General features: G+C 43.0%; 1 protein-coding gene across 8 annotated transcripts in view; it reads left to right on the top strand.

Moving 5' to 3' along the window:
- NAV1 (neuron navigator 1) overlaps positions 1 to 22,917 on the top strand; it is a gene marked incomplete at both ends in the record, with an annotated part of 206,485 nt that overhangs the window by 145,869 nt on the left and 37,699 nt on the right. For all 8 annotated transcript variants that reach the window (XM_080699273.1, XM_080699274.1, XM_080699272.1 and 5 more), the window contains 3 exons: positions 19,267 to 19,405; positions 19,869 to 20,178; positions 21,535 to 22,216. In XM_080699273.1, the coding sequence (XP_080555399.1) occupies positions 19,267 to 19,405; positions 19,869 to 20,178; positions 21,535 to 22,216 (1,131 nt within the window). The remainder of the gene's footprint in view (positions 1 to 19,266; positions 19,406 to 19,868; positions 20,179 to 21,534; positions 22,217 to 22,917) is intronic.

The raw sequence follows: 22,917 nt of genomic DNA, 5'->3' as shown, positions 1-22,917 counted from the left end.
ACTAAGTACCTGAGGCTGTCCGTGAACCTGTGATCCTCCTATCTCAGTCTTCCAAGTCCTGGGATTACAAGCGTGTGCCACACACGCTTGAAAAATATGTAAAAAAGCTTTTACATTTTTAAATGAGTAAAAAAAGTCAAAAGAATAGTATTTTGTGATCCATGAGTATTATATAAACTTCAAATTTTAGTGTCTATTAAAGAAGTTGTATTGGAACATGGCTGTATTCATTTGTTGACATATTATCTATGGCTCTTTTTGTGTGTGTGTGATACTGGGGATGGAACCCAGGGGCATTCTACCTCAGAGCTACACCCCCCAGTTCTAATTTTTATTCTTTATTTTGAAAGAAGTTTCACTGAGTTGCAAAGGGTTTCACTAAGTAGCTGAGGCTGTCCGGGAACCATGATCATCCTGTCTCAGCCTCCCGAGTGCTGGGATGACAAGCGTGCGCCACCACGCCTGGCTTTCTATGGCTCTTTTCATGCTGCATTGGCAGAGTTGAGTAGTTGTGACAGACACTATGGCCTGCAGCGCCTAAGATACCAGCCATCTGCTGTCCAGCCTCTCCTCTGAACCCTTGACCTGAACCGTCCCTACTCTTCAGGGTATTGTCGGTTGCTTCTTATTTCCTTAATGGTTTGGAAGGGATGCAGAAATGCAAACACTGTAGCATCATTTCCTTTCAACTTGCCAGGGATTTTGCAATTGTGCAGTAGATTTTTTTTTTCATGGTAGTAGGGATTGAATCCAGGGGCATTCTACCTCTGGAGCTACACCTCTAGTCCTTTATATTTTTGTTTTGAAACAGGATTTTGCTTGATTGCTGCAAGTCTCACGAAGTTGGTAAACTGGTCTCAAACCTACCATGCCCTGTTTGCAGTAGACTCTTAAGGAAGTATCCCAAGAAGAAGAAGGTGGATGAAAATGTGGGGAGAAAGTAGGAAGTATCTCATAAAAGTTTAGGTCCAATACCATATTCATCCCTTTCCAAAAATCTCTAAAATAATGTTTTCTTTTGTGTGTGGGTGGTGCTAAGGATTGAACCCAGGGGGATTCTACTTTCCAGCTACACCCCATCCTTATTTATTTATTTATTTATTTATTTATTTATTTATTTATTTATTTATTTATTTGCAGCACTGGGGATGGAACCTAGGGACATTCTACCTCCAGCTACACCCCCAGTCCCATTTTTTAGTCTTATATTTTTAAAACAAGGTTTCACTGAGTTGTAAGGGGCCTTGCTAAGTAGCTGAGGCTGTCTGTGAACCACCATCCTCCAGTCACTAAGCTGCTAAGGTTGGCTTCAAACCTGTGATCCTTCTTCCTCAGCCTTCCAAAAACTGGGATTAAGATGTGAGGCTCCCCAATCAGCTTCAAGATATTTTCTTGACCAAGAATCAAAATTATTTTCCCTGATGTTCAGCTTCCTAAACACAGTCACTGAATTACATGTTTACACTTGGAGAAACTGAGGCTAAGACAAGGACATAATTCAACTCTAGTAATATAGAATAGTAGCAGCCGGGCGTGGTGGCGCACGCTTGTAATCCCCGCGCTTGGGAGGCTGAGACAGGAGGATCGCACAAGTTCGAAGCCAGCCTCAGCTACTGAGTGAGGCTCTCAGCAACTTAGTGAGACCCTGTTTCCAAATAAAGTACAAAATAGGTCTGGGAGTATAGCCCGAAGGTAGAAAAGCCCCTGGGTTCCACCCCCAGTAACACCAAACAGACAAACAAACAAAAATACTCGCTTTGGAAGCGTGGATGCATTATTCCCCAGTCTACTCCAAAGAGCTGCCCATTTTCTTCTGAAAGCTATTTTGATGGCATCCCTGAGAATTTTCCTCATTTCTTGAGAGAACTTCTCAGTTATCTTTTAGTTTTCGAAGGATTTCAGAAATGTTCTGATTTAGAAACATCTGAACAAGAAAGGAAGGTGCCTTGTTTTTTCAATCCTGCCCCTGCGAAAGACATAGAGGAGGAGGAAAGGTTTGGGGCAGGCAAAATGGGAAATCTCTGAAACTAGAGAAAACTCAAACAAATTGTGGCCAGCAGAGTCAGCATTCCTCACCCACAGTTGGTCCTAATTAAGGAGACTCCCGTTAAACAGCTCAGCTTTCGGCTCCTTAGTCTGCTGTGGCCCTGCCAGCTGACATGGCAAAGCTTTAGCCCGCATCTTGGAAACAGTCTCTCATGTCTTCCCCTAGATTCTCACTTCTCTGTCTCTCCCCGACTACCCTGCAATTACCCTTTCCCACATTAAGATCCCAATAAAATATATTGATACCTCTAATCCAATTACATGCATTTTGTTCCCCAAAGTGCTTTCCCAGCTGTTTGCGGGGGTGAATAATTGTGCATCGTGTCATTAGGGGAGCACACACAGAACCCAGTTTCATCATAGAAAGATGGAATTTCTCTGGGATTATTTTGCTGCCAAGTCAAAGCAGCAATAATAATTCCTTCCACTTTGTTTGACTCTGACTTTCTCAGTCTGTAGCTTCTCCTGTGCCTCGCTGATGGGGTTGGGAATTTTATTTCAGCTCTAGTGACCTGTGGTATCATGATCAAAAACCTGGTGTTGGTAAATCTCTGGATTTAGCCAGGCACGGTGGCACATGCTGTAATCCTAGTATTTTGGAGGCTAAAACAGGAGGATTGCACGTTTGAGGACAATCTCAGCAATTCAGTAAGACCTTGTTCCAAAGTAAAACATAAAATAGGACTGGGAGTACTGCTCAGAGGTTAGAATACCCCTGGGTTCAATCCTCAGTACTGCAAGAAAAAAAAAAAAAAAAAAGATCTCTGAATTAAAAACTAGTGCCTGAATCAAGAAGGTAACCATTATCCAAGGTAGCCCAATGGTTTTTTTTTTTTTTTTTTTTTTTTTTGGTGGTACTGGGGTTCCTGGAAGCCCTTCTACCTCCGGGCTACACTCCGAGACCTATTTTATATTTTTGAAACAGGGTCTCTTACGCCAGCACGGCTGGCTTCGAACCTGCGCGATCCTCCTGTCTCCGCCTCCCAAGCGCGGGGATTACAAGCCTGCGCCACCACGCCCGGCCCAATGGGGGTTTAACATGTACATAAATAGGTCATTTTCATCACTCTGGTCAGGGTAGTTCGCTCAGGCTACCATAACAAAATACCTCAGCCCAGATCACTTAAACAACAGAGATGTACTTTGTCACAGTCCTGGAGGCTAGAGTTCCAGGATCAAGATGCCACCAGGGTTGGTTTCTGGTGAGGCCTTTCTTCTTGTAGAAAGCTTTCTTCTCACTGTGCCCATGCATGGTTTTCCTTCTCTGCTTGCACTGAAAGAGGGAGCTCTCCCGTGTGTTTTCCTGTTCTTATGAGGACACCAATCCTATCATATTAGAGCTCTGCCCTTATGACCTCGTTTAACCTTAGGGTCCCTGAAGGTCTTATCTCCAAATATCGTACAGTCATTGGGAGCTAGGGCTCCAACACATGAATCCAAGGAGTACATAATTCAGTGAATAACCATGGTCTACGTTTAAGGCTGGGAGGGTAGCTTGGTGGTAGAGGATGTGCTTAACAGGCCTGGTTTCAATCCCCAACACCAAAAACTGGAAGAGAAAAAAAAGCTCAAGTTCAAGTTTGAAAAGCTCTCTTAATGTTGGGGCAAAAATCAGATGCCAAAATCAGTAAGCCAGTGCTTGTGGCAGTGTATTAGAAGGCAAGGTGATAATTTTAAAGAAAGTTTTCTGGGTCATAGACACATTTTAGAATCCGAAAGTATGATCAGATGCCATAAAATTGGACATAGGCACAGAATTTTGTATATAGCTTACAAGCACATCCAGTTCTCTAGCCCAATTAAGTACCTCATGCCAGTAGACTGGTTCTCTCTAACAACATTCTTCTGTCATGGTGAGATGGAATCTGTCCATAACTGAGAGGGGTTTTACCTAGGAATTGGCCTACGGTCCTACCACCACTGGTAAAAATAAAAAAAAACCCTTAGATCATGTAAGAGAGGAGAATGAAACTAAACTGGGCATGCTGAAGGTGGTTAGATCTCCAGCAAGGAAGAGTTGAATTTATGTTGGAACCAGACAGACAGAGGTTTTCTCACTTTTTTGTTATATCAAGCATCATCAGAAATAATAGTACAAGTGCCCTCTGTGTACATTTGAGTGGCTTTTTACATTCATGGCGGTGACTGCCTCTGTGTTTATTTACACTCTCTTCTTTCTAACTGCCACAGGGAACTTTGGTAGTCACTGCAAAAATTATAGCTGAGTGACTTAAAAGAAAAGACAATAGAAATCTGTGAGTTCAGAATTGAACTAAATAGCCAGAGTGCTATAGTATAGTAAGGCACACTTTCTTGGATTTTTCTTTAACTGGGTTTGATCTTCTGGAAATATTCCCCAAATCTCTGAAAATAATCTTTATAATCTTCCCAGGTGGGTCTGAGCAAGAATCCCACCATAGGTGTTTCAGCAGACACCCTAAAGTGGTAGAACCCCAAATCGTGACGACTGTTTTCTCTGATTTTCAGTGCTGCCATTTGGCCAATCTGTAGGATATAAATCCAAATCCTGCAGATCTCCACCCTGTTGTTTACTTATGGAATTAGTCTTAGCACTTGAGAGTTAAGCAAATTAATCAGTTCTGTGATTCAAACTGGAGTGTAAGAAGTTTCTTTATCAAATTACCGAAACATTGAAGGACTGGAAAATAGTATGAGCTTACTGCCAATATATCAAGAGAGCCAAATACACTTTTCTAATCGTACCTAACATCCCATTTTATATAAGACTGGTTACCTTGCTGTTTAGAGCCCCTTTGTCTTGGTGACCCTTACCCTTAAGATTTGGCAAACTCTTAGCCCACAAAAATTTACAGTGGCGTCTTCTCTGGTCGGCCCTCTCTTCCTCCAGGTCTCTCACTCCATACAATCCCTCCTTTCCTCCCATTGCCTGGCTTTGCTGGCCAGATCGAGCTATCTGTGATCCCTGCCAAACCACAGACATGTAGTGAAGTAGACACTCCACTCCTCCCGGCTCTTGGAGTTCTCTCGGGCCACATGAGGATGGGGAGCTAGAGAGGTTATGAATTTGAGAACTTTGGCAGTGCCTCTACATGGTCTTGATGCATTTTCAAAAATGAGCATCATAAAATTTCCCAATTTCATTCTAAGTCTTCCATTATCTTTTTAAAAGTCACTTATCCCTTTTAACTTTTCAGATATTCTCTCAATACTGTAACTAATAACTCAGTAACTATCACCAGACAGTTCTACTACATTTGGTGCTATGAAGACAAGAATCAGATAGAATTCAACTGCTGACCATAGCTCTTTCAGGTCATAGACCAAATACAACTACTTATAGCAGCTAATGAACTCTAGCTCTTCAAAGCCAACTTTGCATTGACCAAAAGTTTCCTGTGTAGGATAGCACTTTCCAACAGAAATATAATGCAAACCACACATGTAATTTTAAATGTTCTAGTAGAAACAGTATAAGAAGTAAAACAGGTGAAATTGATTTTAATATGTCTTATTTAGCCCGTTATAGCTGAAATATTATTTTCATGTGTAATTAATGTAGAAATTATTAATACTTTACATTCTCTTTTTCCGTCTAAGTCTTTGAAATCTTACTGCAGTCTTAATTGGAACTAGTAACATTTCAAATACTCTGTAGCCATATATGGCCAGTAGCCACCATATCAACACAGATACAAGGAAATACCTTGTTAAAAAAGGAAAACAGACCTGGGTGTGGTGGCGCATGCTTGTAATCCCAACATTTGGGAGGCTGAGACTGGAGGATTGCATTCACTGACAGCCTCAGTTACTTAGTGAGGCCCTCCGCAAGTCAGTGAGACCCTGTTTCAAAATAAAGAATAAAAAATTGGGCAGGGAGGGGGTGTAGCCCAGAGGTCAAATGCCTCGGGTTCCATCCCAGACCTGGAAAAAGAAAAAAAAAAGAAAACAGGAAAGTCCATTTGCTGCATGGACCAGAGATGAAATGACTGACTAATTCTATCACTAAGAATCCCTTCTCTGTAACTATCTGTGTGCTCTTTGGGGAAGCATGGACTGTCAACCAAGCAGCTCACCTCCAGGAATGGACATGCAGAACTTAGAATAGATACAGATGAAGAGTGAGCTAGCTCTGAACTTTGGACTCAGGAGAGTCTCAAACATGTTCCCTTGTCCAGATGTGCTGAACTGGGCTTAGGCTAGGACAGGTTACCAGATTTGCTGAACTGGGCTTAGGCTAGGACAGGTTACCAGATGTGCTGAACTGGGCTTAGGCTAGGACAGGTTACCAGATGTGCTGAACTGGGCTTAGGCTAGGACAGGTTATCATTTCTGTTATTTTTCTTAGATTTTAAAGCTTGGGGTGTGTGTGTGTGTGTGTGTGTGTGTGTGTGTGTTGTTGTTGTTGTTGTTTTGTGTGTTTTTTTTTGTTTTGTTTTTTTGTGGTGCTGGGAATGGAACCCAGAGGCTTTTTATCCCCAGGCTACACTCTCAGGCCTATTTTCTATTCTTATTTGGAAACAGGGTCTCATTAAGTTGCTGAGAGACTCACTAAGTAGCTGAGGCTGGCTTCGAACCTAAACAATCCTCCTGTCTCAGGCTGTCAAGTACTGGGGTTACAAGCATCCGCCACCACACCCGGCTTTGGTCTCTTTCTATTAAGAGTTTTGAATGCACATAGATCCCCAGCACGTACGTACGTACGTACGCGCTTGTGCACGTGCGCGTACACACACACACACTTGGTAGCAAAGAAAAATGAGTACTGCAGCTTAAACCAAACATGAAAATAGACATATTTGATGTTGAACCATTTATAACCTACAAGACTGGGAATTTCATATGGCTTAAGGTATTCCATTCATCATACATGGCAAAAGTATGTGTGTGTGTGTGTGTGTGTGTGTGTGTGTGTGTGTGTGTGTTGCTGAGGATTGAACCCAGGGGCAGTCTACCTCCAAGTTACACCTCCAGCCTTATTTTTTTTTTTTTTAAATAGGGTCTCACTAAGTTGTAGAGGGCCTCACTAAGTAGCTGAGGCTGGCTGCTAATTTGTAATCTTCCTGTCTCAGTTATGGTTGCTTTTAAGATCAGAGCAAATATATATATATATATATATATATATATATATATATTCTCTATAAATTTAATTTTATCATAAGTAGATCTCACATCCAGCTTTATGGGCTCTTTGCCTTGTCCTTTAAAGTACCAAGAATAATAGGAGTTTCGGGAAAGGTGTCATCAGATGCCCCTAGGTGCAGAACCATCCGATGACAGCCTTATCTAAAACCCGCACCTTATGAAAATGTTTCTTTTATTTTGATCCCTAGTGATGCTAACCTTTGAGGAACTAGAGACAAATATTTTTACATTTGGCAAAATATAATGTTACCTTTTGGTACAGTGACAGGTACTGACAAACCTTCCAACTCCAACTCTGGCTTCTTACCTTGATTAGTTTGGGGGATTCAGTTCCCCAGAGTTGGGTACATTGTGTGGTCAAACAGCTTTTAGCTGTCTGGGAGCCTGTTTCCACTTTAGATGGTAAGGATAGCTCTTCTACTTCCTATATGGGAAAGCAGAAAGTCCTAAGAATCTCCTGGAGACATAATAGCAGGGTTACAATTCCATACACTTTATCTAAAAGTAAAAATAATTCCAAGAGAAAGTCTGGTGCTGGGGATTGAACCCAGGGCTTCATGCATGCTAGATAAAAGCTATACTACTGAGGTACAACCCTAGCCACAAAGCAGCTTTTATTTTTACTTTTACTTGTGTGTGTGTGTGTGTGTGTGTGTGTGTGTGTGTGTGTGTGTGTGTGTGGTACTGGGGATTGAACCCAGGAGCATTCTACCCACGAGCTACACCCCCAGCCCTATCTTTTATTCTTTTATTTGAAACAATGTCTCGCTAGGTTAATGAGAGTCTTACTACTTGTTGAGGCTGTCCTCAAAGCTGTGATCCTCCTATCTCAGCCTCCAAGTACTGGAATTACAGGCATGTGCCACCAGGCCTGGCTAACAAAGCAGCTTTTATAACCAGCTTCTTGTACTGCAGCCATTTCTCTATTCTCAGAGAAGGTTTAATATACATAGCTATTATCCACTAAGTAGTAAATAATTTGAGAAAATTGGTTACTGATTCACCAGGCATATATATTCTAGACAGGAGGACCAGTCTGGTGTTCAGGTCTGAGAGCCGTGGCGTGACCGAGAAGCAACAGGATTTTTTCCTGCACAGTCATAAGCTCGTCCAGCTTCCAGTTAGTCAGCCCACACCCTTGGCCCTTCCACTTGCATGGGAGAGCAGGCCCAAAATGTGGGGAGCGGACAGTGTAAGAGAAGCCTGGGAGGGGTGGCCGTCCTGGCCAAGAGCTGTGTTAGTGTTGGTACTTTTCCCGGAGGGGAGGAGTATTCCCTGCCCCTGCCCCATGCGCCGCCACGTGCCTGCGCAGACACAGACACAGCAGTTTTCAGTCGGGCTGGCCTCTTCATAGTCCCTCTTTTCATCCTCCAGAGATGGGGTGCACCAGAGTGTTCCCTAGACTGTGGTATCTTTGCTAGGAAGTAGGCAAGAAAAGAAAAAGGGTAATCAGTTGCCATTCTTAAGGTCCTAGAAGAAGGGCTTTATTTATTCTAAGGATACTCAAGGGGCTGATTTATTGAAAGGGATAGTATAGTGTCATGATATACTGTCAATATTTACTGTAACCACAGGAATAAGCTGGATACGGAACAAGTATTATAACTTTATACATATACATCTAACTACCTGTATCTCTACTGTGTGTGTGTGTGTGTGTGTGTGTGTGTGTGTGTGGTACCCAGGGGTATTTTTTTTGTGTGTGTGGTACCCAGGTGTGTGTGTAGAATACCCAGGGGTATTCTACCTCTGAGCTACACCCCCAGCCCTATTTTTTATTCTTTACTTTGAAACAAGGTCTCACTCAGTTGCAAAGGGCCTCACTAAGTAGCTGAGGCTTGTCTGCAAACCCTGACCCTCCGGTCTCAGCCTCCCAAATGCTGGGATCACAAGCGTGCGCCACCACGCCCGGCTTTTGATGCAAAGTATTTTAATTGAAGTGAATTCCAGAAGATGACCTCTTCCTAGGAGAGATGGAAAGCAGAGTTTTCATCCTATGGATGTGGCAGGAAGAGAAGCAAACCCACCACAGGCAAGGAGAGGAGAGGATAGCTAAACTTATGCAAACGTTGGGAGGCTACCTGTGGGCTACCATCAGGAGTCTTCATCGATCACAGAGCAAATACATGTCTACCCACCCCTAGTTCTTTCCCACACTGCCCTCTCTAAGGACAGTGTAGTCCACTCTAGCAATGAACCAAAGACAGTGGGTTGAGAGCTGAGAAAGACACCCCTTCCCACTCAACTTGCACAGAATCTTTATGGAGCTCACAGCAGCAGCACAGGACGGTGAAATCTAAGAGCAGAATAGGCAGGTAGGAAAAGGGGGGCAAAGACTCCCCCAAAGCACAAGGACCTTTCGCTGAGTGGGTAGAAGTGGGCCACCAAGAGCAAAAAGAACTCTACAGCAGGGCAAAAAGCTGGTGGTTAGCCGGGCATGGTGGCACACGCTTGTAATCCTAGTACTTGGGAGGCTGAGACAGGAGGATCACACAGGTTTGAAGCCAGCCTCAGCTACTTAGTGAAGCTCTCAGCAACTGAGACCCTGTTTCCAAATAAAGTATAAAATAGGTCAAATAAAATATAAAATAGCCCGGAGGTAGAAGATAGAAAGCCCCTGGGTTCCATCCCCAGTACCAATGAATAAATAAATTAATTAATTAATTAAATAGCTGGTGGCTGGGCTTCACAGCACAGAGACTCTCTGGAGTCTCACTCTGCTCAGATCCCTAGTACTGTTGAAAGTCCTGACCTTGCTCTCAAAACCGCCCTCACTGAAACTACATCAAAGTTCAGACCAGCTGTGCTACGGGTGAGACTGACTGGGCTCCCTGTCTCCGCAGCCTGACAGAGGAAGCGGCCTGTCTTTTTCTAGGTATACATTTTGGCATATAATAAAATTTACACAACTTGGGGAGAAGTAGAAATGGAGGACCGAGAGGAAAAAATAGTCAATAGAAGCAGACCTACAGGTGCCCCAGATGTTAGAATTAGCAGAGAAAGGCTTTTAAAAACTTTTTAAAGACCTTGTAGAAAAGGCAAATTATGTTCTTGAGTAGAGAGAGGATATCAGCAGAGAACTGAAAGCTCTAAAAAGAGAATGTTTATAAATTCCCCCCGAAGCAAGGATTATTTAGAAACAAATTACAATCATTCTTGGAGAATGTATAAATAGCTGCCCCGAAGTTATAACCTCTCCCCTGAGGTGCATTTCTGGTTTCATTAGAAGCTAGGAATTCCAGTCTGCAAGTGAGTGGATACTGTATGAGGGGCACAGAGAATGCGCAAGAGCCCAGTAAGATGTGCATATGATCATTAGATTTCAAGGCAGAATACTCTGGCAGTGGAACGGATACATCTGTAGAGACAGAAAAAAAGAGTGAGGTGTCTTTGAACAAGGAGGATCATGGGAAGCCCCATGGAAGACTGGGTATTTGATTGGGGGCCTCCAGGAAAGGCAAAGTCCCTGTGTGAAATAGGTAGTAGGGCTCATGTCCATTGATGTCAAATCTCCATAGCAATCCAGGGACTCCAGGATCTTGAGCAGCACCCAGATCATCACACAGGAATGACGGGACTGGCTCTTCCTACAGGCCTCGATTCTAGAAGGAGATTAGGTAAAGGAGCTGGTCACCCAAGAGGAATCTAGGGGACATAGGAAGAAAGAAGAGGGTGAACGTGGAGAAAGGGGGACGAGCATTATGTTCATCAGTGTGCTGACATGGCAGAATCTTATTTCTGGATTATGTTGGAGAACTAAATCACTCTTACCTCTGTGCTGACATATAAATGTTGGCTCTATCTCTGTCTTAGTAATTTTTCAGTATACTTCTTTCTCTGCCTTTGGGTTATAAGCTCATTCTGGACAGGCAGTCATATTTGCGTGCCCATGGCAAAAGACACTGTGCCTTATAAATATTAGGGGCTTCAGGAATGTCTGCCCAATTGAAAGAGAATTTAACCTTAAGCAGCATTAATAGGACTTAAAACCAGGTAGTCTGGCTCTGAGTTCTGTGTTCGTAATCATTCACTACATTAATGATGGCTCATGGACATCTTGATCAGTGAGCTGTAGAATTTTTATTTTATGGTATCAGCAATGAGGAATTAATGAAGATTTTGCTAAGTGCTACACTTTGGGGTAATTAGGCTTCTGCTAATATTTGGTGTATGTTGGCGGGAGGAAGATCAATCAAGTAGGACCAATAAGAGGGATTTCACAGGGTCAGGAATGGAAGGAGGGAAGGAAGGAAGGAAGGAAGGAAGGAAGGAAGGAAGGAAGGAAGGAAGGAAGAGGAAGGAAAGAAAAAGGCTTTCACAGTAGTTTAGGTGAGAGGATAAAGCGCTGAACCAGAGCAAAAATGGAAAATGAAAGGGAAGAGATAGTGAGAATTCTTAATGAGGGGAGTAAAGAAAAAACATTGAAGGCATACTTAAGTTTCTGAGCAAGCAACAGAAAAAAGAAAGGATGCTTTTTGTGAAAATAGGAAATAAGAATTATAAATTTTGGAGGGAAGATTGAGGAATATAAGAACAGTAAATGAGAAAATGTTTATCCTGTGGAGAAAATTCTTTAATCTTGCTGGGCATGGTGGTACACACTTGTAATCCAAGAACTTGAGAGGCTGAAGCAGGAGGATCATGGGTTCCTGGCCAGCCTCGGGAACTTAGTGAGGCCCTTCACAGCATAGTGAGACCCTGTTTCAAAAATAAATAAATAGCCGGGCGTGGTGGCGCACGCTTGTAATCCCCGCGCTTGGGAGGCAGAAACAGGAGGATCGCGCAGGTTCGAAGCCAGCCCCGCGCGCTGGCTTAGGAGACCCTGTTTCCAAATAAAAATGTAAAAATAGGTCTGGGAGTGTAGCCCGGAGGTACAAGGGCTTCCAGGAACCCCAGTACCACCAAAAAAATAAATAAATAAATAAATAAATAAATAAATAAATAAAATAAGGCTGGGCGTGGCAGTGCATGCTTGCAATCTTAGTACCTAGGAGGCGAGACAGGAGGATCAGAGAGGTTCCTGGCCAGCCCCAACAACTTACTGAGGCCCTCTGAAACTTAGTGAGACGGTGTTTCAAAATAAAAAGTTAGCCAGCGTGATGGCGCGTGCTTGTAATCCCAGCACTTGGGAGGCTGAGACAGGAGGATCGCACAGGTTTGAAGCCAGCCTCAGCTACTTAATGAGGCTCTCAGCAACTTAGTGAGACCCTGTTTCCAAATAAATAAAGTATAAATAGGTCTGGGAGCATAGCCCGGAGGTAGAAAAGCCCCTGAGTTCCACCTCCGGTACCACAAAAATAAATAAATAAATAAATAAATAAATAAATAAATAAATAAATAGTTAAGTAGTTAAATAGGGCTGAGGGTATAGCTCAGAGATAGAATGCCTCTGGGTTCAATCCCTAGTACGTACGTACGTACATACATACATACATACATACATACATACATACATACATATATACAGGCTAATTTAGCTCAGAGATAGCATGCCCGAGTTCAATCATTAGTACACACACACACCTTTAATTTACCTCTGTTTCGGCACTCTAGAAATAACCACTGACAAAGGTCTTCATATCCATTGTCCTGTTTATTTGACCTAACCTCTCATATTCAGACTCATCTCCTCTTTTATGCTGAAGGTAGACAAATATGATAAAGCATCATTGTTCTTATATGAACTCTCCCAGAATGAAAACTTTCATTTTCTTATACATGGGTTGCTTGTTAGTGGTAGTGGTTTAGATTTAGGAAGAGATTCAATTATAAGAGAATATTAAGGTCTCTGAGTTCCTTACTGTTTCCACGTCCCAATGGTTCAGGCCTCGCTCATTGCTGCCCAAGTCTCTTGTCTCCCTCTGAGATCCATGTGAGAAACAAATTCAGAGAGAAATGGGAAGGAGATAGCAAAATCCAGCTTAGAGTGAATGCAGAAATTCTGCCCAGCAGTAGATACAATAACCCTCCATAACGCTGAGCCCTACCCTCCTTTTTCTTTCATTCATTTATGCACCATATTGAAGCTGCCTTCCCTTTCCCTGCTATCTTGAATGGCTAGGCATTTACTCTGAAGGGAAGGGAAGGGGAAAAAATTCTATATGGTTTCTTCTGCCTCTGCCTGCTTTGATTTTAGAACTCCAAATCTCAGGTCTCCTCACTCCATTTGAAGTCTATTTTATACAAAAGAGAAAACTTTGTTAAATATCATCTGGGAGCATTTTATTGCTGATAAATTAGTTTAATATAGTTTGCAAATACCGCAGAGTAAAATGACAATAAAGACTTTTTTTATCTTATCATAAAACCACAAGGACAAAGAATAGGGATAATAGCGATGAGATTTGGGGATGCTAAAAATAAGAATGCTAGCCAGGCATGGTGGTGCACGCTTGTAATCCCCGCGCTTGGGAGGCGGAGACAGGAGGATCGCGCAGGTTCGAAGCCAGCTGCGCGCACTGGCTTAGGAGACCCTGTTTCCAAAAAAAAAAAAAAAAAAAGGTCTGGGAATGTAGCCCAGGAGGTAGAAGGGCTTCCAGGAACCCCAGTACCACCAAAAATAAAATAAATAAATAAAAATAAGAATGCTGAACTGATGTATCAGACTTAAAGCTGAGTCCTAAGCCAGCAGTGAGGGAAGATGGCAGCAACATTGTTTGCACTCTAGAACCCTCAAAAACTTAGTGATTGGTGCTATCGAAAATGTAAATTAGTAAGCCAGGTGTGGTGGCACACGCTTGTAATCCCCACGCTTGGGAGGCGGAGACAGGAGGATCTCGCTAATTCGGAACCAGCCTCCCTGGCTTAAGAGACCCTGTTTCCAAATAAAAAAATATAAAATAGGTCTGGGAGTGTAGCCCGGAGGTAGAAGGGCTTCCAGGAACCCCAGTACCACCAAAAAAAAAAAAAAAAAAGTTAGTAAAAGTGGAGATAAAACCAAAAGTAGGAGAACTGGTTGAAATTCTGTGTAAGAAACAGATGTTCAGATTCTCTCCTTCAACTGCTCCCAGTTGGGCAACTACCTTTTCCCCTTCATCACCAGAAGACTGGTAAGTAAAATTGGTGTTATCTGGACTGGTAAACTAACACATTCCTGGCACAAATCAGGGTATAGATGTGGAGCCAAAAATAAGGGGGAATAAATAAAACTTCCCATATGGAATGGCAAAACCTCCAGGCTCCTTCTCCAACTCGGATCCTAGATGCTGGTCTTAAGCCCTTGGTAGGAGTCTGTAAGATTCCTCTCTAGGAAATGTGACCAACCCAAAAGAAAACCACCTAAACGAATCAGCCCAATCACATCTCCCTGTCCTGAAGCCATCGTTAGCAAGTCCTATTTATGCTGTGTGCATGGAGCTTCGGAATAACCAAGTGCCCCTTTTTTATATCTGAGCTGACAGTCAAGTATCACTAGACATATGAGAATGTATATGACATGAAAGTCTCAGCACAGCAAACAAAACAGAGGAACATGGAACCAGAAACTCTAAAGAAAAGAAAAAAGCACAAACCTGCCCTTCCAAATGAATGAATGAGTGAGTGCCTCTGAGAGTTGAGAGAAGAAATTGTCTACTTTTAGAGAGAATGAAGCTGGGAGCAGTGGTGAATGCCTGTAATCCCAGTAACTCAGAAGGCTGAGACAGGAGGATCACAAGTTGCATCCCAGCCTGGGCAATTTAGTGAGATTATTACCTCAGCATTAAATAAATGGGCATTAGCTGATGAATTGTGGCTCAGTGGTAGAGCACTTGCTTACCATGCTCAAGGCCCTGGGTTCAATCCTCAGTGCTAGGACAGGGGGACATGAGAAAGAAAAAGAGGGAAAAAATGATATGCTATTTTTAAAAAATAAACAACCCATGGCAACTTAAAAAAATACAATAACAAGCTGAGTGTGATGGTGCATGCCTGTAATCCTAGTACTTGAGAGGTTGAGACAGGAGGATCACAGGTTCAAAGCCAGACGCAACAACTTAGTAAGGCTCTCAACAATTTAGTGAGACTCTGTTTCCAAATAAAAAATAATAATAAAATAGGGCTGGGATAGAGTGTCTCTGGGTTCAATCCCCAGCACAATTACAAAAAAAAAAAAAAAGACAGAAATGTAAAACTTAATGAAGGAGATAGAAGGGGATGGATGGAAGATTAAATTTAGGTCACTGCCCAAAAAGTAGATTAAAAGGGGGTGCTGAGATATGAGACAAAAGCAAGGAACTCAGGGTGCCATTTGGTAAATATTCTAGAAGAGAGAACTACAAAATGAAAAGGAGAAAATTATAAAAAAATTTTTGAGAAAATTTCCAAGAACTGAAGGTCATGAGCTTCTAGATAGGGTACCAACTCAAGACACATAATTAATGATATTTCAGGACCATAAAAGATGCTAAAAATTCCAGATAGGAAACAGAGAAACAGGTTGCATTAAGCCTAAGGAATTAGGATGCCAACAATAGAAGCTAGACAGTGGAACAATGCCTTTAATTCTAGAAGAGATTGATAGGGTTCCATACCTATCCAAAATCTCACATGTAAAGATATAATGGGGACATTTGGTCTTACAAAGTTTGCTTCCAAAAAATCCCTTCTCAGGAAGAAGCATTTCACTAAAACAAGGCAGTAAACCAACAAAGAGAAAGACTGAAGTTCCAACTTAAGGCAGGTAGAATCTCCAAGGATAAAGTCAGCTCCTCAGCAGATGCAGAGAGCAATAGCTTGAAGACAGAGATGTGCATCTTTGAAGGAAGCACAAGAAACTGTTAACAGTGATTTTCTTGGGAGTCAAAATAATGGCACACATCTGTAATCCCAGTACTTGGCAAGCTGGCACAGGAGGATTGCAGGTTTGAGACTAGCCTCAACAACTTATCAAGACTCTTAGCAACCTAGTCAGACCCTGTTTCAAAGAAAAAAAATTTTAAAGGGCTGGGGAGTCCCTACTTGAAGGTAGAATACCCCTAGTTTCAATCCCCAGTGCCACAAAAAAGAGAAAGAAAAGAGGAGAAAGAAAGTACAAATGAAGCCGGGCATAGTGGCACATGCTTGTAATTCTAGCATTTGGGAGGCTGAGACAGGAGGATCTGGATTCATGGACAGCCTCAGTTACTTAATGAGGCCCTTTGCAACTCAGTGAGACCCTGTTTCAAAATAAAGAATAAAAAATAGGTCTGGGGGATGTAGCTCAGAGGTAGAATGCCCCCGGGTTCTATCCCCAGTACTGGAAAAAAAAAAGTACAAATGACAAGGTAGAAAGGGCCATTTTCCTTTCTGTATTTATGTCTTCACTATTAATTGCATTATTTCCTCTCTCTCTCTATCTCTCTCTCTCTCTCTCTCTCCTCTCTCTCCTCTCTCTCCTGGAAATAAAGCCTAGGGACATTCTACTTCTGAGCTACTCACCCCCACCTAGTTCTATTTTATTCTTTATCTTGAAAGAGGGTCTCACCAAGTCTCTGAGGCTGTCTAAAACTTGCAGTCCTCCTGTCTCAACCTCCAAAGTACTGGGATTACAAGCATGTGCCATGACACCTGGCTATTTTTGTTTGTTTGTTTGTTTGTTTATTAAGAAAGGAAATAAGCTTTCCCCAGTGGAGCATCTCCACTGGAAATGCCTAACCCTTAGGGAATGACAACAGAAATTTTCTTTTGTTGATAATCTGGAAAGAAATTTTGCCAGTAAATCTTTGTAAATCATCAAGTCAATCTTTCCTGATAATTTTAGGCTTATACTTTCTTAAGTAGGAAAAGAACTTAGACGGAATATCTCTGGGCAAGGAGGGCCTGAACTCTCTCCTAGAAGATAAACTCCCCACTCCATTTCAGTGAGGATGAACTCCCCGCTCCATTTCAGTACTGGGCTTGCCATAATGTAGGGCAAAGGAAGGTTTCTTTTGGATTTCCGAACTGCAGCAGCCCTCCTTTTGCAAGAGCCCTTCCATAAGAGCTTTCTCTGCTCCAAGACCTTGATTACCAATAATTAATCTCATATGAAAGATTCAGTGCTACAGGCTTCCTCTGTGCCTGACCTAAGAGAACAGGCTGTGAATAGTTTGTTTGTTTGCCTGCCAGAGATCTTATCTTGACCCAGACAAGCTGATAGGATCATAAAATCGGCATTGATCTTTACTTGGTATCCTTTTTGTACAAAATGAGGGATGCATCATCTTAGCCCCGGACAAAAGAGAGATTTAATATATGTCACGGGGAGGGGGAAGGGCTGCCATTTAATAATGGCTATATTTCATAGTAATAAAATTTAAGTAACTCTGTAGTGTGTCCTAATCCCCATGCTTTCTTTGCTCTTTCTCAGTGTATTTGGATAAATCACTACAGAGCAACTAAGCCAAGTGTCCAAACCACCCACTCTCCTATTCCCAGCACATGAATTAGAGGGAGGCCAGCTGAAATCTGGGCCAGGCACTTAGATGACTTATATGTTTGATTTTTGTTCCATGATTTGAAACTCAAAATAAATCAAAAAGGAAGAAATTTCCAAATACCAACTAATTCACACAAAAAAATCTCCAGCCTCTTTAGACCTTGTACACACGCGAAGCTGATAAACAGATCTACTCTAAACACAGATACAAGGATTTAGAGATTAATTTCTACAATCACAAACATTGATTTATGTGCACCAGGCTTATGGTACTCCTTATGATATTCAATTCAGGAGCTCAAACTGGAGGGAAGGCTGCAGAACTTTTTAGGGTCCAGAGAAATTGGGAAGGACTTGGAAAACAGGGCCTTTGGAGAAAGGGTCTCGGAGACAGAATTTGGGCTTAGAAAATAGTGATGTGAGCTGGAATAAGAATAAAATGGTGCACAGGCAAAGAAGGGTATGTTTGGTTGGTTGGTTGGTTTTGTTTTGTCTTGTGCAATGCTGTGGGTTGAACCCAGGGGTTCTCTACCACTGAGCTACATTCTCACCTGTTTTGTTGTATTTTAAGAAGGGTCTCATTAAGTTTCCCAGGATGGCTTCAAATTTGCAATCCTCTTTCCTCAGTTTCCCTAGTCACTGGGATTATAAGCATGTACCACAGCACCAGGCAGATGAAGCTATTTGGTTTACACATTTAGAATAAACTTCTAACCATGAAAACTGTTAAACCCAAAAGAGAGATAGGCAAGGAAGGTTGGAGACCCCAAGCTACTAAGATACGGAGGCTGTGGTAAGTTCACTTGGCAAACGAACCAGGGTCCTTTCAATATAGAAGTTAAACAACAGTCACTCCTCAATACCACAGTTTGATATCCCAAAACGTTGGTAGAGAAATAAAACCATTCAGCAGAAATCTGGGGCTTCTGCCTGGCCATAGCATCTTAAGTTTGGCTTACTTACCAGAAGAGCAACACATGCTGTTTAGAAGCAGCACCTGATCTCAGGATGGGTGAACTGCGTAAATAGAGCAGGAATGAGAAATGGTAGTGGGAAGGTTCTAGAAAAGAGAAATCCTTTCCCAGCCCTTGTTACCAGGTATGGAAAATTTTACCAAGGGTGATAACTGAAAAATACATCTAAAAGTGAACAAGGATATGGTAATTACAAGGAGGAAAGCTGTTTATAGGGAGAAGAAATTGGTTTGTATAATTAGATACATTCAAAATTACTTCATTTATAATATGCCTTCCTGTTAAGGAGATAAAACATCTTCTCTTGTCAAACAACAACAAAGTCTCTTCCTTTCACGACTGAGTATCACCAAATTACAAGGAAATTGAAGTCATACTTTAAATTACTAGCAAAGTCAAGACTAATCTCCCAGCTTTCTTCTTTTGGAAAATGGTATAGAGTCTTTTTTCCATTATATGAATTCTTATAATTCTTATGTGGGCTTTTTTTTTTTTTTTTTGGAGGGGGGTTGATTTTTATTTTTGGTACTGGGAATTGAACCCAGGAGTGTTCTACCTCCAAGCTACACCTCCACAACCCCACCGCTTTTTATTTTGAAGCAAGATCTCACTAAGTTGCTGAGGTCGACCTCCAACCTGTGACCTTCCTTGTCTCAGCCTCACAAGTGCTGGGATTACAGGCGTGCACCACCGCACCTGGCTTGGCTTCTGTTTCAACTGCTAACCCTTACTTTTCCTGCTCTGCAGCTGGGATGAAAGCAGCTCCATCAGCAGCGGGCTCAGTGATGCCTCGGACAACCTCAGCTCAGAAGAGTTCAACGCCAGCTCCTCACTCAACTCCCTCCCAACGACTCCCACTGCCTCTCGCAGGAACTCGACAATAGTGGTATGTGAATTTGTAAACACCTAGACAGACATTCAGAGATGAACCACAGGGCAAACTAGACGATGCCCTTGTATGTACTTGCACATACACACCCACCCTGTGGAACTGGTTCTCACTTTTGTACATCTGGCAATAAAACCCAAGACAAAAAATAAAAAACAACTGAGGTTTCCAAGTAGTCACCCTTGATATTAGATGCTGGTATAGTGCCTATATTTTGCACTCATACCTATCTGGAGTGATGCATATAATAGCCATTTCAACTGGAGAAGAAAAAGAAACCAAGAGATAGATGTGATATCTTCTCTCTGGAACCCTAGGGATATAAGTAGAACCCCTGGGTTGAACAGTACTTTGGGATGAGCAAGGCCACCTACTTAACTCAAATAAAGCCCCTCAGCTAACCATTCACCTGTTCCCACATGAGTATCACACTCTGCCTTTTTTCCTTTCTTCTCTTTAGCTACGCACAGACTCAGAGAAGCGCTCTCTGGCAGAAAGTGGGCTGAGCTGGTTTAGTGAATCGGAGGAGAAGGCTCCCAAGAAGCTGGAGTACGACAGTGGCAGCCTGAAGATGGAACCTGGGACTTCTAAGTGGCGGAGAGAGCGGCCGGAGAGCTGCGACGATTCATCCAAAGGTGGAGAACTGAAAAAGCCCATCAGCCTGGGACACCCTGGCTCCTTGAAGAAGGGCAAGACCCCACCAGTGGCTGTCACTTCCCCTATCACTCATACAGCCCAGAGTGCCCTCAAGGTTGCAGGTAAGCCTGGAATCAAGGAAGGGACAAGGGTGAAGAGCCATCTCTTTGGTTATTTATTTATTCTTTCTTTCTTTCTTTCATTTATTTATTTCTGAGGTACTAGAGAGTGAACTCAGGGACATTATACCTCTAAGCTACACCCCCAGCCCTATTTTATTTTATTTTATTTTTTGAACAGGACCTCTCTAAATTGTTGAGGGCCTCACTAAGTTGCTAAGGCTGTCCTCAAACCTGTGATCCTCCTGTATCAGCTTTCCAAGTTCTGAGATTACAGGTATGTGCCACCACACAGGGCTGGTTATTCTTCTTAATGACCATTAACCCATACAATGATAGCAAACCTTTGCATAGTACTTTAATGTTCATTATCACATGTGATCTTCAAGACAGTCCTCTGAGCTAGGAAGGAGGCAGAAAAAGGATGTTAGGTTCAGAGGTTAATCTGACCTCCTTCCAAACACTTGCTATCCCTTTCTTTCTTTCCTCTCCTAAGGCGTTTAGCCTTGTACTTCACCAGACACTTGCTCGACACCCCAGGGAGGTCCCAAGAAAACAAGAAATAAAATGGAAACAGCAAGAGAATTATAAAACTGCTCCCAAACTTGGTCCCTTCACTCACCTTTTGGTTTTTTGTTTTGTTTTGTTTTATTGTTTGTTTGTTTGTTTTTGATACTGGGTGTTGAACCTGGGGCATTCTACCTCTAAGTTACCCTCCTAGCCCCATTCATTCATTCATTCATTCATTCATGCATTTTGTGATACTGGGTGTTGAACCAGGGGCATTCTAGCATTCTACCTCTGAAGTTACACCCAGCCCTATTTTATTTTATTCATTTTGAAACATGGTCTCGCTAAGTTACTGGGGATCTTGCCAAGTGGCTGAGACTGCCCTTGAAACTGAGATCCTCCTGTATCAGCCTCCCAAGTCCTGGGGTGACAGGCATGCACTATCACTGGCCTTGGATCACTTTTAGCCTTAATCAACATTTCCCTTTCATCTATGATGACTGGCAAACATTGCCTTACTCCCTTGCTTCCCTCCTTTACCCCCCTTCCTTTGTGAATGATGAGATACCCTTCCTTCTTAGTCATCTTTATAATTGCCTCTGCCTCTGCCATTTTGGCCAAAATAAACTATCCTACTCTGGGAGTTTAAAAGAAAGAAAAAAAGAATCCTAGCCTCCCCACTGCTCCCACCCAAAACCCTAAAGTTGACAGCTTTTTCAGGGTCTGCCTACCCATTTTGGGCCTCTAAAATTCTGCAATATATTGACAGTGCCCCCTTTCCTCACATGGGGAAAGAAAATTATTTTGAAGTTATCTGTCAGTGTCAGCTTCTCTTACCCCATATCCCTTCCCCTCTTGCAGGCAAAGCTACAGACAAGGGCAAGCTTGCAGTGAAGAACACTGGGCTGCAGCGCTCCTCTTCTGACGCCGGCCGAGACCGCCTGAGTGATGCCAAGAAGCCTCCCTCGGGCATCGCCCGCCCCTCCACCTCGGGCTCCTTTGGCTACAAGAAGCCTCCTCCGGCCACAGGCACAGCCACGGTCATGCAGACCGGCAGTTCAGCCACTCTCAGCAAGATCCAGAAGTCCTCAGGCATCCCTGTCAAGCCTGTAAATGGACGCAAAACTAGCCTGGATGTGTCCAATAGCGTGGAGCCCGGATTCTTGGCTCCTGGAGCCCGGTCCAATATCCAGTACCGCAGCCTACCCCGGCCAGCCAAGTCCAGTTCTATGAGTGTGACTGGTGGGCGGGGTGGACCCCGCCCCGTCAGCAGCAGCATCGACCCCAGCCTCCTCAGTACCAAGCAGGGGGGCCTTACACCCACCAGGCTGAAGGAGCCCTCCAAAGTTGCCAGTGCTCGGGCCACGCCTGCCCCTGTCAACCAGACAGACCGGGAAAAGGAAAAGGCCAAAGCCAAGGCAGTAGCCCTGGACGCAGACAGCATCTCCCTGAAGAGCATTGGCTCCCCAGAGAGTACGCCCAAGAACCAAGCGAGTCACGCCCCAGCCACCAAGTTAGCAGAGCTGCCGCCAACCCCTCTCAGGTACCCACGCCACGCAGGGTCCTCCGTGCCTGTTGGCTTTTGCATATTTCTGCCCTTCTTAGATTAAGTGTGGCATGGCCTGGCTACTTCTGTCCCTAGGCCTTGCATGGGCATTTCCCTCCCCTCCCTGTTACACCACGTTTATTTTCCCTCTTTCAAAACTATATTCAAGCTGGGCGTGGTGGTGCATGCTTATAATTCCCAGTACTTGGGAGGCTGAGACAGGAGGATCATGAGTTTGTGGCCAGCCTCAGCTATTTATGAGGCCCTCTGCAACTTAGTGAGACACTGTTTCAATATAAAAGAATAAAAAATAGGGCCGGATGTGTAGCTCAGAGGTAGAATGCTCCTGGGTTCAATCCCCAGTACCGCAAAAAAAAAAAAAAAAAAAAAAAATCTATATTTAAATTCTCTTTGCTTATGCTATTTTCTTACCAACATAACCTGCCTTCCACATTTATTCAGACTGTTTTTACTATGCTTATTTATACATAGCCTTTTGTATATAAATTCATTTGTGTTTCCCATGTGCATGTATTGCCTCCCTTGTAAAGACTGAAGATGGTCTAGGGATGTAACTCAGAGGTAGAGTGCTTGCCTAGCATGTGTGAAGCCCTAGGTTTAATCCCCAGCAATGCAAAGAAAAAAAAAAATTAAAGAGCTGGGTGTGCTGGTGCATGCCTGTCACCCCAGTACTTGGT

This window comes from Muscardinus avellanarius (assembly GCF_963383645.1).
Source record: "Muscardinus avellanarius genome assembly, chromosome: 7".
NCBI classification, from domain to species: Eukaryota; Metazoa; Chordata; class Mammalia; order Rodentia; family Gliridae; genus Muscardinus; species Muscardinus avellanarius.
Note: the sequence above shows the minus strand (reverse complement) of the source record. Positions and strands in the feature narration are given on the sequence as shown.